The 17725-nt window shown below is 44.0% G+C and overlaps 1 protein-coding gene across 1 annotated transcript in view; it reads left to right on the top strand.

The window, feature by feature from the left end:
* RFTN1 (raftlin, lipid raft linker 1) overlaps nt 1–17725 on the top strand; it is a 159191-nt gene that overhangs the window by 64195 nt on the left and 77271 nt on the right. Inside the window, exon 4 of the mRNA XM_080673448.1 lies at nt 10287–10395. Within this exon, the coding sequence (XP_080529574.1) occupies nt 10287–10395 (109 nt within the window). The remainder of the gene's footprint in view (nt 1–10286; nt 10396–17725) is intronic.

Below are 17725 nucleotides of genomic sequence, written 5' to 3'. Positions count from 1 at the left end.
ATAGAATTCATTGTCAGAAGGAAATTTTTATTTCAGAGCGTTGTGATCATTCTGAAAATGCTATGTACTGTCTACACCAGTTGTTACCAAAGCAGGGTAGACATACCTTTGTTGAAGGAGAACTGAAGTTTCTATGTATATTTATGTATATTGAAAAATTAGAGAAATTATACATTATTAATATTTAACATTTGTTGTGAAGGTGGTAACCACTGGCTGGCTGCAGATATCAGAGGCTACCTGTGTATAGGAAGCAAGAGGGGACCTGGGGGAGGCTGGGTTCAGAGGAATACTTTCAATTCAGAACTCAGTAAAGTGTATTTGTGGATTATTTTTTGTAGTTTTAACTATACTAACCCCCATGCAATATACATATGGCTTATAATTTTTCTGTAAAGTGATTGCAGATTGAAGAAAATATCAGTAATATAAATGTAAAATTACCCTCCTCCTCCTCCTTCTTTCTCTCTCTCTCTCTCTCTCTCTCTCTCTCTCTCTCTCTCTCTCTCTCTCTCTCACACACACACACACACACACACACACACTCAAATAGCCTACTGACCTATCTCCAGCTGTTCATAAGAGCTTCGTTAGTGAGATTTAAAAAAGAATCAATACTTACTTATTCAGATCAAACACAGGATGGCCAAAGAAATTAAACTCATCAAGAAGACGTTTTGAAATGTGGATTTACTTAACACTATTATTAACAGTGGATGTCATTTCAAGTGTATATTATGCCTTGAGATACTAGTTATTAATGTATGAACTTGTTGTGATTTTATTTTTTAAATATTGCTTATTTCATATGTTTCTGATCTTTTCAAACTTCTACATGTATTGTTTTGTAACACATGTGAAATGTTGGTAGAGCAGTTAGTATTCAGAAGTTTTTACTGACGGGGTGTGTGATCAAAGAATTTGGAGACCACTGGCGCATGAAGCTTCTGTGTCACACTGATGCTTCCTGAAACAGGTAGAGTCTTGCAACTCCAAGTAGGATTCATGCACCAGCAGGCATCACCGGGAGCTCCCGAGAAATGCAGGTTCGCAGGCCTGCCCAGACCTGCTAAATCCGAATCTTCATTTTCATAAGATCCCAAGTGATGTCTGTGTTCATGTTAAAGTTTAAACACAGAGTTAAGCTGTGTTTTTCTGTCATATAGCTGCTAGCCTCAGGTAGCTATTTAAATTTAAATTAAGCAAAATTAAAAATTCAGTTCCTGACTTGTACTTAGCCACATTTTAGGTGTCCGGTAGCAACATGTGGGTGGTGGCCACAGTACTGGGCAGTGAAGATATAGAACATTTAAATCATCAGACTCAATTAGAGGGTGTAGGTAGGGAGAGCTAGTAAAGAAGGAAAGGATGATCAAACTTGGATTAGAGCATGCATGTGCATTAAATGTAGATGGAGAAGAGACTTCCTGACACTCAACTGGACATGGCCCAAGAGAGAGTCTTAGGAAGAGCGTTCGTGTGTGGAGCTCTTACTGTTACGTTGTTCGCCCATTATTGACTTTCATGAATCAAAAAGCATCAGGCAGCCCTGCTTTTATTCAGTGCTATGTTTGGGATAAGGTATTATTTATGCACAAATACTAAAATATTAGTCCTTTCCATATCTTTCAAAGTAAATGAGGAGCCTTACAGGATTCCAGAGAGAGCAAGAGTTTGCCCCAAATCTCATTCCTTGTGGTTCTCTTTTCTGTAGTTCAGGTTGGTGGGGATTGAAATTCTTTCACAGGTGCATCCCACAGGGACCACTGGGGGAAGGCTGGTTTGTTTTCCTCTTGCCTTTTAAGGTTAATGGTGAACTTACTGTGCTGTGCTAGTCACTGATGCTTTTACCTACCAGGGGCCTGTGAGACAGGATGTGGCAACATTTTCTGTAGAATAAATAGCAGTCAGAACTGGGTAGTTAGGTGCCCATGGTGACTTGCACCCACTTGGCAGTGCTCAAGAGAGTCTGGTTCGGGTATCGTTTGCACACCTTCCCCCATCAATTCCAGAATGTTCTCGGTGATACCAAACCCTTAGCAACAGAAGTGGTGAGTGTATGTTGGTGAATGAGGAAGGGAAAATTAGAAGAAAAGACAATGGGTTAATTCTTCTCCTTCTTCCTACTTTAGAACTCCCCCGGTGAACTCTATAGTTAGGTGCCTTATTTAAAGACTTAGTAGGATTTGTTTACTGGGCTATATTTTCTTCATGCATTTCCTAAGCTTCAATATTAGGGGTAACTTTTGACTCCAGCAGCCTTATTTTTTTTTGGGGGGGGGTAGATTTGGTCATTTTGAAAAGAGGAGGTCATAAAAATTACCTGAAATCTTTTCCTCACTGTTCTGAGAGCATCTTTCGGACGAGCTGTTTATTCCCCTCCCTCCCTCCACATCACAACCACCACCAAATTGTGGAGACAACAAATACCTAAAATCTCTCTTATTCATCCACTCCCTCTACAACAGTCTTAGCTCAGCTCTCATTTCTGCTCTCCTAAAATATTCTTCCCCTCTTCCTACATTGTACATAGTGCTGTTTTAACCTTCCTAAAATCCGTATTTTAGTATCTTTTATTTTAGACCATCTGTGACTTTCCTTGACCTCAAAATGAAGTGCAATCCCATCCTGTAGCAACACCCATCCAACCTTTCTTTCCAACCTCGTCTCTTACTTTTCTGCTCTACGTACTTCAGAGCCTCAATCTCAGATTCATCCTAACAGCAAATTCGTCCATAAAGTCACTAGGCTGATGTTTACTGATGCAACTGAACTATAATAAACAACCCTTCATGTGTTTTTTTTCCAAACTGACCTACTTATTTTTTCCATCAAATAACTCATGCTACCTCTAGATCCTTACTAATTTCTGTTCTTGGTGCATTTTATCCATTGTCCCATCACTAATTTCCACCCAGCTTCAGAGTCTCAGCTTATATGCTCCTTGTTTTTTAAACAATGTCTGATCCCTGACAGTGGAAATAACTGAACTCTCCTTGCACTTTTGTTTATGTTACCTTCCTCTTTCCTTAGAGTACAAGTTTCTTAAGGGCAGAATCTAACTCAATGCCTTACGTACGGCATATGTGGTCAGTGGTCAAGAAAGTGATGAAAAGATGAATGAATGAATAGATGTTTTTATTGTTACTGGTTTTACATAAGCGAATGAAACTAGAATAAGACTTCTTTTTCTCTCATTGACAAATCTTTTTTTAGATCTGTAGCTATTTTCCATTCCCCACCCCCATCTTACTCCTTAAGAAAAAATGAAAGCCATTCTGATCATTCTACTTGAGCCTGGTGTTGCCTTGGGGGAATATCTTAAAATTTCTTCCTGTTTCCCAGAGAGAGAATTTGTTTCTGTAATTTAGTAATATTTTTATTCTAGTTGGAGAAGTGCCTAGTAATCTAAATTTGTGTTTGTTACCCTTTTTTTCTGATTATTCCTAAATGAAACAAAAGTAGTCTTATTGATGAACTGCACATTCTCTCCTTTAATTTCATAACTCAAGTTCAAACTCGGCTTCATGTCCTGGGAAAAGGAAGATGTTTAAACTCATGGTCTTTGAAGCTATCTAAGGGCTTTATGAGTTGCAGTGAGATCTCTTACATGTTTATTATTTAAAAGTAGTGTTATGAAGTTTTTATTCGCATGTTTATTATTTAAAAGTATAGTTTACAATAATTTTTCCACAGGCATTTGTTTTTTAGTTGCCTGATCTCAGATCTGCCATGAGACCAAAATGAGTATTCAACTTACGGCTTGGCATATCGTCAGAATAATGTGAGGGTTCACCCTTTGGCCTGCGATAATTTTAAATATTAAAGCACTCATAAGCATTACAATCTTTTTCTGCAGACATGTTCTCGCCTTAATAAATGGTTGTGACCCACCCACTGTGGCTGCAGACTGGGGACTGTGTACATGTACTGGCCATGGTCTGGTTGGATTGTGGGGGCACCAGGGAGAAGAACTTGCTGAGTCATTCCAAGGAATGAAATATCTGGGTTGGGTTTAAGGGTTAGTAATTCTGATTATGATACAAATAGATAATCTGTTCCTTCTTATCTCTTCCCTGACATGCAGCCTCCTGTGACTCATATTGTAGCTTTGTGTACGTAACCCAGAAGCCAGAGACTGGTGGCTCAGAGGTCAAATTCAATCTCAAACATCTTGGCCTACATAAGATTGTTTGGAGCCAAAATTTGATAGTTGTGGCTGACATTAAAGCACAGTTTAATGACTTCTTTTTTAAAAAAATTAGAAGATTTGGCAACCGTGCTCTGGAATTCCTAGTAACGACTTGAGATAGAAACTGCCCAGTTGATGATGGCTGTCCCTCCAATACCGAAGTCATGTGGCACGTGCCAATTAGCATCACTGCTGCACTGTGGTTTACGGTGGAGCCCAGTGCGTCTGCAGCCACATTGCTCTCAGACACGGGAATGTGGCAGGGCGCCTGGCATGGCTGTGTTGGAAGAGAAATAGGAGGGAGCATATTCCTTGATGCACACAAAGACCATTTCTGTATCTTTTATTGAGAACAAAGTGTCTAGATTATGTATTCTCATAAAAAAATCCTTTCACTCATTGTTTATGGACCTTCACGTTCACCTTCCTCCGTTGACCTTCTGACCCGCTGCCTGGGGAGTGACCATACAACTCTTGGCAGACGGGAGAGTTGTCATGCGCGAGGATCTCGGGGCACAGCTCTGAGTCTGCACACAGTTTTTATGACCGTGGATGTTTGTGTATGAGTCATCAGGTCAGTGTGGCACAGAGGAGGTGGTCTTTGACTTCCGTGGCCAGGTGTGTTGACCTCTAAGGTACGTTAGCACGCGGGCTATTTGCCCTCCTACCCTGCCCTTAGGAAAGGTGTGTGCACAGATGCTCGGTGTCTGGATCTGCTTTCATGTGCTTGTTTGACAAGCATTTGTTTAAATTTCCTACTTGCTCACATTCAGTTTTGGGCCCAAGTCCTATTTATAAGGTGTCAAACAAACGAGGACTGTTGGGGATGATGAAAATGTTCTGGAAATGGATAGTGGTGATGCTTGCACAACAATGTGAATCTACTTAATGACACTGAATTGCACACTTCGAAATGGTTAAGACAGTAAATGTTCTGTATATTTTACCACAAAAAAAGTGAAAATAAGTGGGAAGTATTTTTGAGTTTTTTTGACCCAAAGAGACATGGATAGAGAAAGGTATCTTGTATTTCCTTTATCTCTGCTCCTTTTTCATGGAGGTTTGTCTTCTTCATGTCTGCATACCAGTCTCTACCGGTCATTCTTTCTGTTTTCTCTTTCTCATGACTTGTTTTATCTGCCAAGGAAAATCAGAGTGGCGGTGACAGTGGCCGGAACCACATACAGTTCTTCACTTTGACTGCACATTAGAATCACGGGGGAATTTCCAAAGCCTCTTTGCCTCAGACGTACCTTGTACCACTTAAGTCAGAATTTGTGAGAACTTCTGACGATCCTGAGGTTGGCACAGCCAAGCCTGAGAATGCCTGTCCTGTGGGCATTCATAGAGCCCAGAGTTTACTTGTTGGATTGTTCCAGTGCCTAACATTGGGGAACATCAAAGGAGATTATTCTTTTCTCCTCCAGACCCAGTTACTCCAGTCCTTGACCTCACGTGATTTGAGGGGTCTCATTGGAGAATTATGGTCAGGCAGGGGGTGTAGATATAATTTAAGACTAGAGACACTGACTCAGAGAAGAAATACTACAGAATCAAAGCAAACACACAAATCCCCACAGTGTATGATGGCTTTCCTTCTTTCGATTTTCAAAATAAACTCAATTTGGGGATAATTTTAGGTTTAACAGAAAAGTTATAAAGAAATTATAGAGAATTTCCATATGCCTTTCACTGCGTTTCCCCATCATTAATATTTTACATTGCCATGATACATTTGTCAAAACTAAGAAATGGATATGGGCACATTACTGTTAACTAAATTGTGTATTTTATTTGCATTTCATCAGTTTTTTCTATTAATATTCTCTTTCAGTTCCTGGATGCAAGGCAGGGCACTGTCCTGCAGTACTTGTCATGTTGGGATGGCTTTTTCCAATGTGATGGGCTCTGGTGTCTCAGCTGCTTCTCCAGTGTCTTAAGCAGTCAGGGCCACTGTGCCTGGTTAATACTACGTTGCTACATTCTAAGCATTTGAATTCATTTTGTTTTACTCATTCTTGGTTTTCAGGACATCACATCTCTGCTCAATAATACCCTTTTATTCCCTCTTCCTTTCAGAAAATCCCTTTGGAATGGCTGGACATAAACCCTTCTCAGCTCTCCAAAGCTGTATGCCTGTGAGGGCCCTAAGACGTGGGATGGTCAGAGCTCTTTGTAGTTCAGATTAGCCCCAGCCGTTTCTGAGAAATGACCCAGCAGCATGAAGGTGACTTCTTTTCAAGGAGCCAGACTATTCTGAACCAGATCCACAGATTAATTTGATCATTGGCCCACGGAACAGATTAATCATACATTAAATGTGAACAGATATCCTCATACCTGTTTCCATAGGGTGAATTAAATCCAATTTCCTTCTTGGGATTTCTAAAAGATAAGTAAATTAAAGAGAAGATTATAAATTTGTTAATTGAAGCAATTGACAGGGTGGCTCATAGCCTCCTTCTTGAAATGCATTCTTGATTTGACTTCCGGGATAGTATGGTCTCTATGAGTTTCCTTCCATCCTCCCCAGATACTCTTCCTGTCTCCTTTGCTGCTTTCTCCTCTTTTGTCCCCAACCTCATCATAGTCCCAAAGCTCGTCCCTAAGTGCTCTCTCTTTAAATTAATTGAGTTCTCATCTAGTCTCATGCTTCAAATATCATCTGGAAGCTGATAACCCTTAATTTACATCTCTAGCCCCATCTCCTGAAGTACAGACTCAAATATGTATTAAACTGTCTACTGACATATCTACTTGGATGTCTGCTTGATAGGTCAAATTCAGCACATCTGAAATGGAATTTTTGATCTTCCCCCAAGCCTGTGCCACCCACAGCCTTCCCAATCATAGTGGTGGCAACTTCATCCATTCTCCCAGTTGCTAAGGAAGAAACCCTTAGAGTCATTTTCACCTGCTTTCTTCCTTCACACCCCACAACCTGTCCATAAGGAAGTCTTGAAGGTTCTACCTTGAAAATATATCCAGAATCCACTTCTCACCTCTGCTACACTCCCACCAACTCACTTTGAGCTGCCATCTTCCGGGGGGTGTCCTCTTCTCCGTGCCAGGGTGGTCCTTGCTCTCAGCGGCACAGAACACTCATGGCTGGCCAGCAGCTGCTCTCAAGTGTCTGACTGGATCTTGTGGTCCGGGGCCTACACCTGGCCACTAGTGGGAGGCCTGTTCTGAGCCCGAAGCTGCAATATTTTCCTCCCCGGCAACTGTTATTAGTTTTCTGTGTTTCATAATAAATTACCACAAACTTAGTGGCTCAAAACAACATGCTTTTCTTATCTCACACTTTCTGTTGCTTATCTGGGTTCTCATCGGGCTGCATTCTAGGTGTTGGCTGGGTCTGTGGTCTCATCAGAGGCTCGACCAGGAAAAGACCTGTTTCCAAGCTCCCTCAGGTTGTTGGTGGAAATGATCTCCTTGCAGTTGTAGGACTGAGATTCCTGTTTCTCGCTGACTGTTGTCCAGAGGCTGCCCACAGGTCCTTGCTACACGCCCTCTCACAGCATGGCAGCTTACTCCTTCAGAGCCAGCAAGGGGAGTCTCTAGCTCCAGTCTTACAGCGTAATGTAACCATGGGCGTGACATCCCATCCCCTTTGCCGTGTTCTGCTGATTGGAAGCAAGTCCCAGGTCCTGCCCTCACTCAATGGGAAGAATTATACAAAGCCTTGAACTCCAGGAGGTGGAGATCACTTTGGGGTCACCTTAGGGTATGTTCACCACAGTAACCATTGCTACCAACTCCCAGTGCTGAGGAGCCTAGAAACTCCCTCTGGCAGCCCCACAGGCAGTCCTTTGCATGTGTATTTGATACCGTTTTTCATAGGGTTCGTGACAGGGGGAGGATTTCTGTGTGACTGTGCCCCCAACTGGCTCTGGCCCAGCACCCTCACAGAGTGCTGACTTCGAAGGCTCAGCAACCAATACCTGTCCTCAGAGGATTTGGGAGTCTTTGCCACCTCTTCTCCCCTTCACTCTTCAGTGTTACTATCCTTTCATTTCAAATTGTGGAGGTCATTCCTAAAGGCAAGAGGAGACTTATTAGTTGCTCATCTTTTCCTCCAAGATGCATTTGATTTGCTTTACCAAGAGACAATAGACCGAGATGTGGTTTTTTATGTTTCACCTAGAAAATTTGTAATATTGCTGATTTTTGTTGATCTTTGATATTCTTTCAGTTCAGTAGCTGAGTTAATTATCTGACAGGATGAACCAGAGCTGTGTTTCTTTGCATAGAACCTCTTGTTCCAGAAGCAAAGATGGTAGTTACTAGATCCTGCACCAAAGATGATCTCTTACGAATCTGCATGCGAATTGCTTAGAGCCAGAATCTTCTTGCCTCCATTCATTGTATGGGTGTTTAACCAAGTAAATACAGTGTTGACTTGATGATTACTATTTTTCAGCCAAATCATTTCGAATCTCAAAGGGTATTTATAAATAACCTCATACAGTCTGACATTAGTCTCCATGTGACAGAGCAGCTGGGGTTTCACATCTGAGAACACTCCTCCTCCTCCTCCTCCCATGCCTGTCTTTGTTGTCTAAGACCCACACAAAATATGACGGTATGTCATGACCAAGTCTTCCCTTTCAAAAGTCTGGAATCTTCTGCCGTAGTTCTTCTTCATATGTCTTTTTTTGTGGGGGGTGGGGGGGAATAAAACAGTAGCGGGGGGATGAGAACATGAATCTAATCTCTGATGAAATTTTTAGGCAAGAAGGGTGGGGTGCAGAATGGGCTTTATCTTTTGGTTTAGTTCATCCCAGTTTGAGCAGTTTGGGATTAGTGTATTCTTTTCTATTTCAGAAGTATGTGCCTCAGTCCCTACTCGTGAAAGGATAGGTTAGAAGGAAAAATAAAGCCAAAATATGCTGTTGATGCTTGCTTACCCGATCACAGTTACACACCTGGGGAAAACCAAATCCTCTTTAATATTTTCACTTTTGAGTTTCATGTAAGTCATGCCCAGATGGTTAATAGTAGCATAAATTGCTTGTTTGATATATAAGAATATTAGAAATTCATTTTAAAAATTATTATAGCAAATATTCATGCAGAAACTATTTTGGTGGAGTTCAGTGTGACAGTGCCCACTTTTTAAGAGTTTTCTGGCTACCCCTGCACTCACAGGGGCTGGCATGGGTCCCCTTCGGTGGAGCCCCTAGTAAGTGGGCTGTCATCCCCTCCGCCGGCGGAGCGTGGCTGTGCTTGTGGTATGAGCCCAGGCTTCGTCTTTAAGTCCCGCTCCCCATGAAGAAAGAGCATGTTCTGTCCCTTAGCTACAGTCCCACTTCCTGTTGCAGGAATCACCTTCAATTCTGGCAGCCATGCGGCTTCCAGGAGCTCCTCAGACCCAAGTGAGTGTCCTACAGAAGCCCTGAAAGGAATGGCTGCAGCGGCGGGATGTCCTGGTGACCACTTGCCTCTGGTTCTGCATGTGCATAGCATTGTGTCACATGCATGTCCATCTGGTGGGAAAGGGGGAGGCAGCCCCACCACCTGTGCGGGGCAGGGGCAGGGGCGCCCTGCACACCTCTGCTCTGACCTGAAGGCTGCACGTGTTTACCTCAGCCCTCCACTCTTTTCCCAGAATTTCTGCTCTAGTTGCCTTTCGGTCTTTTCTTACTGCAACTTTAATTTTGATAGATTTTGCCAGATTGTCTTCTGCAGGGATTGAGCCATTTAAAGTCTTATAAGTGATGAATATGTGAATGTATTCTCTTCAGAAAAAGTAAAAAAAAAAATAGAGATACAGCTAATGTATTAAAGATACATTACTGGAGTGTGTGTGTGTATGTGTGTGTGTGGTGTGTTGTTCAATGTATAAGCCATATTGTGCTAACCCCATCATTCTAGAAGGATGTCTTTTTTACTTGATGATTTGTGTGGGAGGTTTTTTGCATGATGTAGATCTCTCTATATTGTTTGAGTTGTTTACCATAAATTATTTTTCAGCACTGCCTTTTTGGCATTTGCTTTCAGAAAATAATTTTGGGTTTTATTAAACACCTCCATTTTTTAATACTGTGCAAAATTATAATCGTTGCATATCTGTTTTCCCCTCTCTCTTCAGATCTCAGAAATCTGATCTGCACAATGAAGGCTACGTCTTGGAATTAGATTGCTGTTCCTCCTTAATTCACCTGACAGACCATAAAATCATCCCGGAGTTCATTAAAAAGGTGAGCCCTGCATCGAGGATGCCACTGAACAGGTTATCCCCTGAGGGAATAGGCAGGGGCTGGCTTGGGGCAGGTCAGCCATACTCCACGGGCTGGGCCTTTGAGCAGCCCCACAGGGGTGCAGCCTCCTCCCCACATGGCTCAGGCTGAAGTTGACTCTGGTCTGGAACAATGCGGCTCCTCCCCTGCCCCCGGCCTGGCAGGACCCGGGACCCTGTCTTTTAAGGCTGGAGTGATTAACAGCTGACAGGCCTGCCGCCCCACTGCCAGGACTCCCCTCAAATCCTCAAGGTGGTGTGACCCTCCCAGATCCCACATTCCCTTCGTCCTGTGGTTCTTCATTGCCACCAGCCCTTTCCCTTCCTAGAGGGGGAGCACGCCAGAGTCCTGTGGCCACTGGCATGCAGTTATACCAGGGAAAGTTACCTAATTGCAGGGGATTCTGTCTCTGCCCAGAAATGTGTCTGGTTTTGAACGCCTCTTCATGCCATGTGAGGTTTGCCGCCTAATTGCAGGGTCCACTTGATTTTAATATGATGACATTGACTGCAGAAGAAATGCCCTTGCCCAAATGGGGCTCAGTTCATTGCTTAATGCTTATCTTATTCTCCATTCACCAGTTTTCCACAGAATTGACAATTCCACACCCTGTAGAGTGATATGATTTGTTTGAGAGCCAATCAGTCAACTAGGGAATTCATCAATAACTACGTTGGCCATTTCTAACTTTGGGCTAAAAATAGTCCTAGGTGCTTGGATATAAATAGTCCTAGGTGCTTGGATACAGAGACCCAAATAGGTGTGGCCCCTGCCTTGCTGTTCTCACAACAAGCCGCATGGTGTGGTCTAGGCATCGGGAGATACCCGAGCTGTGACAGAAGGATGAGGAGGCGTTATCTGGTGATGGGGCTGGGCAGCCTGGGGCGCCCTCCAAACAGAGGAAGAAACAGGTGTGAGGGTCTGAGGCAGGAGGGAGCCGAGGGGCATCCAAAGATCAGAGGACCTTGGGGACGAAAGGGAATGTGTGTCAGGGGTGGGAGAAGGGGCCAGGACGGGGCTGTAAAAGCAGTGGGAGGCTGTTGAGAGGAATGTTGCAGCAGAGTGAAATAATTAGATTGTCCCTTTAAACACCCGGTGATTCCTGTTGTTGTTCCCTTCCTGCCTTCCTCCCTTCAACCTTTATTGAGTGTTCAGGCTTTACAAGGCCCCGGGAATAACCACTCACGTATGGCAGGGGCCTAGACTGTAGACTAGGAATCAGATGATCTCTCAGGTCAAAATTTCCGGTAATTTTAGTCTGGTGAAATTCAGATTATTACTTAAGAAATGGGGGGAAAGCCATTTGTGTTCACCCATGTGTCAGCCTGAGAACATAAGTGTTTGTGGAACTCACGTAGCTGTCTGTATAAACAGGGCCATCTTCTCTGGATGGCTGCAAGTAAAATGTCCTAAGAAACTTGGGCAGGGACATCCAAAAGGTGGAATTTACCCCATGGCCTGAGTCCTGGGGGAAAAGTAGTTTTAGACTTGGTTTTGTAATTAAGACTCAGATGCTTAGGATAGTTGAGGGTAAGTGGGGGAGAAGGAGGCATGAGGCTCTGGTCACACTGTCATATATGCTCCTCTAAAAACTTGGGATTTAGTGCTTTTGTCTTAAGCAAACCTGATCATTGCGTGGCTGACCCGTTGCATGGACCCATCTCAGGTCTTAAGGAGACAGTGGCCTGATTAGCAGGCAGTCGGATGCTGTGTATCTACAGCGTCTGAAGTGTAGATGGACATCCATCCAGCAGAGGAGGAGATAACCTCAAAGTTATGGTTTGAAGGACAAGCCAGTGTCTATTTAAAACTTTTACTCTTATCCCACCACTCTTTTCCCCACACACACTGTGTGTGTGTGTGTGTGTGTGTGTGTGAGAAAGAGAGAGAGAGAGAGAGAGTGTGTGTGTGTGCATCAGGATCTGATGATTTCATAATTAGTTAAATCAGTCATTGACACTAGCTCATTCATTCTACGTTTGTTTTCAACATTTTAAAAATTATACACTTTAAACTTTTTACTGGTTTGAGAGACAGAGAGAGAAACATTGGTTTGTTGTCCCACTTGTTGATGCATTCATTGGTTGCTTCTTGTGTCTCCTTGACCAGAGATGGAAGCTGAAACCTTGGCATGTCAGAACGACGCTCTAACCAACGGAGCTACCCAGCTGGGGTCAAAAAGTATACCCTTTAAAGCCCACTGCATCACCTTTCACCTGCCGTGCACCCGGTTTTTCAATAAAAATCATTGGGTCCAGACAGACTAGACACCTTGCACACTAGGGAAGCCCTGAGATTTCTTACCCAGGTTGATCTCCAGTTGTGTGTGCTGGAGGCTCTCGCCTCTGCTCCTCTCCAGAGAGAGGTGGTTCCTGGTCATGGTCAGCAGGGTGCCAGTACAGTTTCCCGCCGTGGACAGCTCAGGTGTGCTGAGGCTGCGCCACCATTCACCCCTGCACTCCTGTGACCGAGGGCTGGACCTGGACGTATCCAGCATTTCCGGCTGTCAGTGCTGGCTGCGGCTTTAGTTTCTAGGCCAGTGGCCATGGCAACCAGGAGAGGAGGGACCAATGGATGGAACTGGGCCCCCCTTTCCTCTGCTCCTCTTTTCTGTTGTTGGACAGGATTTCTGGAGAAAACACCACCTGTGTGTGTGCAGAGCACAGAGGGGAACCGAAAGCCCCTCTGCGGGGTCAACAGCTGTTCCAACTGATGGCAGAATTTCACACAAGTGTAAATTTTTCTGTCATCACACAGGTAGGAGGCTACGGGAGCTTCCTGGGAAGAAATATACTAAAACCCATTTGTGTGTTTTCAATAAATACACAAGTAATGAATAGCGTGGTCCCCGTGTATGTATATAGGGTGGCACTTGTTAATTGCCATTCACTCAGGCCAAGATGAAGCTGTGTCACTGGCGGCTACAGCTTGCAGTCATTACTTTTTATCTGGGTCATTATTTTGTGTGAAATAATGGCTCCTGTTCCTATGACAAGTACATCTGTCTTGCGATGAGTTAGTAATTAACTCATTTTGTCATTGTACCATCACGCAGGAGAAGCTTATGTTCCTCTCTGCATATTAGAATTAAGCTCAAAGTGATTCGAATCTTTTTTCTTAAGGACAATGCCCCCGTATTGTTTTTCCACCAAATGTTTTAAATTAGAACCTTTGGGTAGAGAACATGGTTAGAAGGAGGGTCCGGCGATTTCATTCTTTTCCACAATTAGGAAAAATGAAGGCGTTTTGTGTCTGTGTCGTGTAAAATTAGCGGAAGATGCCATAATTTGCAGCCCCTCTCCATCATGATTTTTCACAGAGGGCGAAGGGAGATGTAAAAAGATGCTCTATTTCCTTTCAGTGTGGTCTAAGGATTTCTCTGCGCGCTTTGGCCAGTCAAATTAAATCTGGGCTACTGCATTCTGATTTTCCCTCTTGTATCCTGCTGTGCTCCATCCAACCGGCCCCTTATGTAAATTATTTATTATGGACCACAGAGCATTTGAAATTCAGATTTATGAGCAGACTGGGAGAGACTGTGTTTTCCAAGTCCTCGATCCGAATGCCCGAGGGAGGAAGACTTTGCGAGGCTGTGGGAGCGAGGTTCTGTCCCTGCTCCGTTGAGACAAAGGTTCAGCCGCCAGGTAGTCCCGGAGCCTGTCTTGCGTGGCTGGTGGGTTTGTGGGCCCCTTGGACTTCCCCAGAGGATTGTAAAGGAGACAGAGTGGCAGGGAATAAAGAGCCTACCGGTTCATCTTCAGGCTACTTTGCATTCTTCGGAGCATCTCGGGGAAGGGCTTACATGTCTGGAAAGCACTTTACAGTTTTCAGTCATTGCACACATTTTCTGGTTTGTGCTTCACAGTAATTCAGGAGGCTACACTGGTAGTGGTATTTCCCTTTGAAACAGGTGGAATCTACTGGTAAGCTCAGAGGAGGTGAGGGCTTTGCCCCAGAGGCTGAGACAACTGAGGGATGGAGCCTGGGCAGGTCCTTCCAAGGGGGGTAGGGGGGAGGGGTGGGGATGGGGACCTGCAGGCAGTAACTGGGCTTGGAGGGAGCAGGAAGGTTCTGTGGCTGGGCAGCCAGGGGAAGGTTTTGTAGAGAGGTGTTACAGGATGAGGACTCCGAAAAGGGAGGGCTAGACCCTTGTGAAGATGGAGGGGTGAGGTGGACAGTGCTGTTCCTGGAATGGACAGGAGCGTGAGCCAAAGGTTCAAGGCTGAGACAGTCAGGCCCTGCGTGGCTGGAGTGGGAGATGACAGAGGGAGGAGGAAGCTGGTTCTGGGCAGGGTTCCTTCGATTACATGAAACAAGAGTCCTACTCAAGCCAGCTTAGGTGAACCAGGCAGGAAATGGCTTGGAACCCTAGACTCCAGAGTCTTCAATTCCAGGAATACAGAATCTGCCCCGGACCCCCATCCCACCCCATCCTCCTGGCTGTATTATATGCTTCTGGCCCATATTTATTTATGTATAGGTTTATTGGAATTTTAAATGGGATCTTACACCACAGAGGCACACCCCCTATGTGCCAGACAGACCCTGTCCTAAAGGGCTTTACATATACTATACTCTTAACCCTCATCTCACTGCTCCGAAGACGTGTCCCCATTTTACAGGCGAACAGACTGAGGCACAGAGAAGCTATGCAGTTTACCCAAAGTTACACCTGCGAAAGGCATGACTGGGATTTGAACCCAGCCTGCCTGACCCAGAGGCCACACTTGTGACCATTGGGCCATGCCATCTCTCTGTGCAGCTCTCGGACTGAGAGTGGGGCTGTCTCAGCCAGAGGGCAGGGTTAGGCATGGGAGACAGAGGGGTGCAGCTGTATCTGGTGCATGGGGACAGGTTTTGGAGCATCTCCCCCAATGGAGGCTGGGGCTCTAGGCCTGTAGCTTACCAGGTGTACCGGTTAATAATGCAGATTTTGTAATCAAGGAAAACATGATAATTTTAAGAGAAACATCCAAAGTGCTTTACTCAAAGTAATGTCCATTGCTAGCTACACATTTCCCCATCTTTCAGGTAATTTGTGGATACTGTCCCAATAGAACTTTTCTTGTTTTGAGGCAAACCATTCAGAGACCCAATTTTCTACTTTGTATGTTTTGAAGTGCTGCTCAGAAAGTGCATGTGCCATGGATCGGAACAAGTGGTAATCTGAAGGAGCAAGGTCTGGTGAATAAAGCAGGTGGGTTAATACTTCGCAGGCAAGATCTTTTAACGTGTCTTTAACTGGTTTTGAAGTGTGTGATGGTGCGTCATCATGAAGCAAAATTACTTTGCCATGTCTTCTGGCCCATTCTGGTTGTTTCACAATCAAAGCGAGGTTCAAATTGATTATTTGTTGTCGGTAGCGATCAGTATTAATGGTTTCATCTGGTTTTAGAAGCTCATAATACACCACACCTTCCTGATCCCACCAAACACAGAGCATTGTCTTCTTTCCAAAGTGATTTGGCCTTGCAGTCGATGTTGATGGTTGACCTGGATCAACCCATGATTATATGCCTTTGGGATTCTCAAAATAAATCCACTTTTCATCGCCAGTCACAATTCGATGCAAAAAAGACTTTCCTTCATGCCGTTAAAGCAGCATTTTACTGATGACTTTTTATTTTTCCATTTGTCTTTAGTTCAGTTGATGTGGCACCCATTTTCCTTCCTTTAAAATCTTTCCCATTGCTTGTAAACCCATTGGAAATTGTTTGCTGAGCAACATTTAATCCTTCTGCAAGTTGTTTTTGAGTTTGACACGCATCTTCATCCAATACTTGTAATTGTTGGTCTTCAAACTTTTTCGTTTGACCTGGACGTTCTTTGTCTTTCACATCGAAATCATCACTTTTTAAGCCTTTAAACCAGCGTTCACAAGTATCTTGAGATGGAGCATGTTCACCATAAGCTTCCTAAAGTATATGATAGCTTTCAGCAGCACTTTTCTTCAAAACAAAGTAATGAATTAAAACTTCCTGCAAATGCTCTTTTTTTTTGGCACAAAATTCGTCATTGTTAAGTGTAAAAATATCTATGATGTTAACATCTTCAGAAAATTTTACATAAGAAGTTTTGAAGCTTGCGGTCAATGCAACAAAATAGCATACATATCGAATCACATGTATATCAACATATGTGTAACTCCATCTGTTGAAAAACACCCACATCGTTAACCTGTACACCTGGTATGGGAGAAAGTCACACTCCCCGCCACTGTCCAGGCCAGACATGTAGGCCTTTGCCCTCCGGCCCTCAGCTCTGGGTTCTCTTCCTTAGAGTCACTCTTTTCTGATGGAGGGATTAGCACTCACCTCCACGATCTACTGGAACTAGGTTTATTTTATCTCACAGTGGGCCACGGAGCCTTTAGAATGAAGACAATTGAGCAGAGGCAAGGCTGACCCCCTGCCTTGTCCTGTGAGGGTCCTGCTGTATGGCCAGAACTAGATGGTCAGTGTGTGGCTTAAACTAGATGCATTACCCTGCAGAGAACCAAATGATGTTGCTTATACCTTGGCCTCTAAAGAAAGGAACCTGACCGATTTAAAAAAATCTCATTGGCTCCTTTTAATGAAACAAAAGATCTCCACCCCCTAGGATTATGAAACTCTGCCTGCGGTATATAAATGACTCATCATTAATTTCTGGCTGATTGTTGAGTATTCAGGGCCTCATTTCTACAAGTGCAGTGCAGAGAATCTAATTTAATTAGTGCAAATTCAGAGTGAAAGAAAAATTATGTATAAAAGGCTTCCCTTTCCCCGCTGCACCCTCCCTCTTCTCCCCAACCCAAGAGAATCGTGACAGTTTTAAAAGGCAAATCTGGTGGAGTGGGAGGAGGCAAAATGGTGTGTCGTTCTAGAAGGAGTGTGCGCTCGGTATGGAAGGATGTGGCTGGGGGCTGGGCAGAGAAGAGGCTGCGGGTGAGACATGAGGCGCTGCTGGGGGATGCGGTGTCCTGTTTGTTGTTGTATCTCCAGAACTTAATAAATATTTGTGAATGAACAAATTAAAGAGAAACAGAGGAAGAATCATTAAGACTCTGTTGCCCAGCCAGCGTGGCTCAGTGGTTGAGCGTCGACCAGTGAGCCAGAAGGTCACGATTTGATTCCCGATCAGGGCACATGCCCAGTTGCAGGCTCAGTCCCCAGTGTGGGGCGTGCAGGAGGCAGACAATCTGTGATTTTCTCTCATTGTTGATATTTCTCTCTCTCTCTCTCCCTCTCCCTTTCTCTCTGAAACCAATAAAAATGTGTATATTTTTTAAATGCTCTGTGTCATGAAAGGG

Source organism: Plecotus auritus (assembly GCF_963455305.1).
Source record: "Plecotus auritus genome assembly, chromosome: 6".
NCBI classification, from domain to species: Eukaryota; Metazoa; Chordata; class Mammalia; order Chiroptera; family Vespertilionidae; genus Plecotus; species Plecotus auritus.
This window is presented reverse-complemented; position numbering and strand designations above follow the sequence as displayed.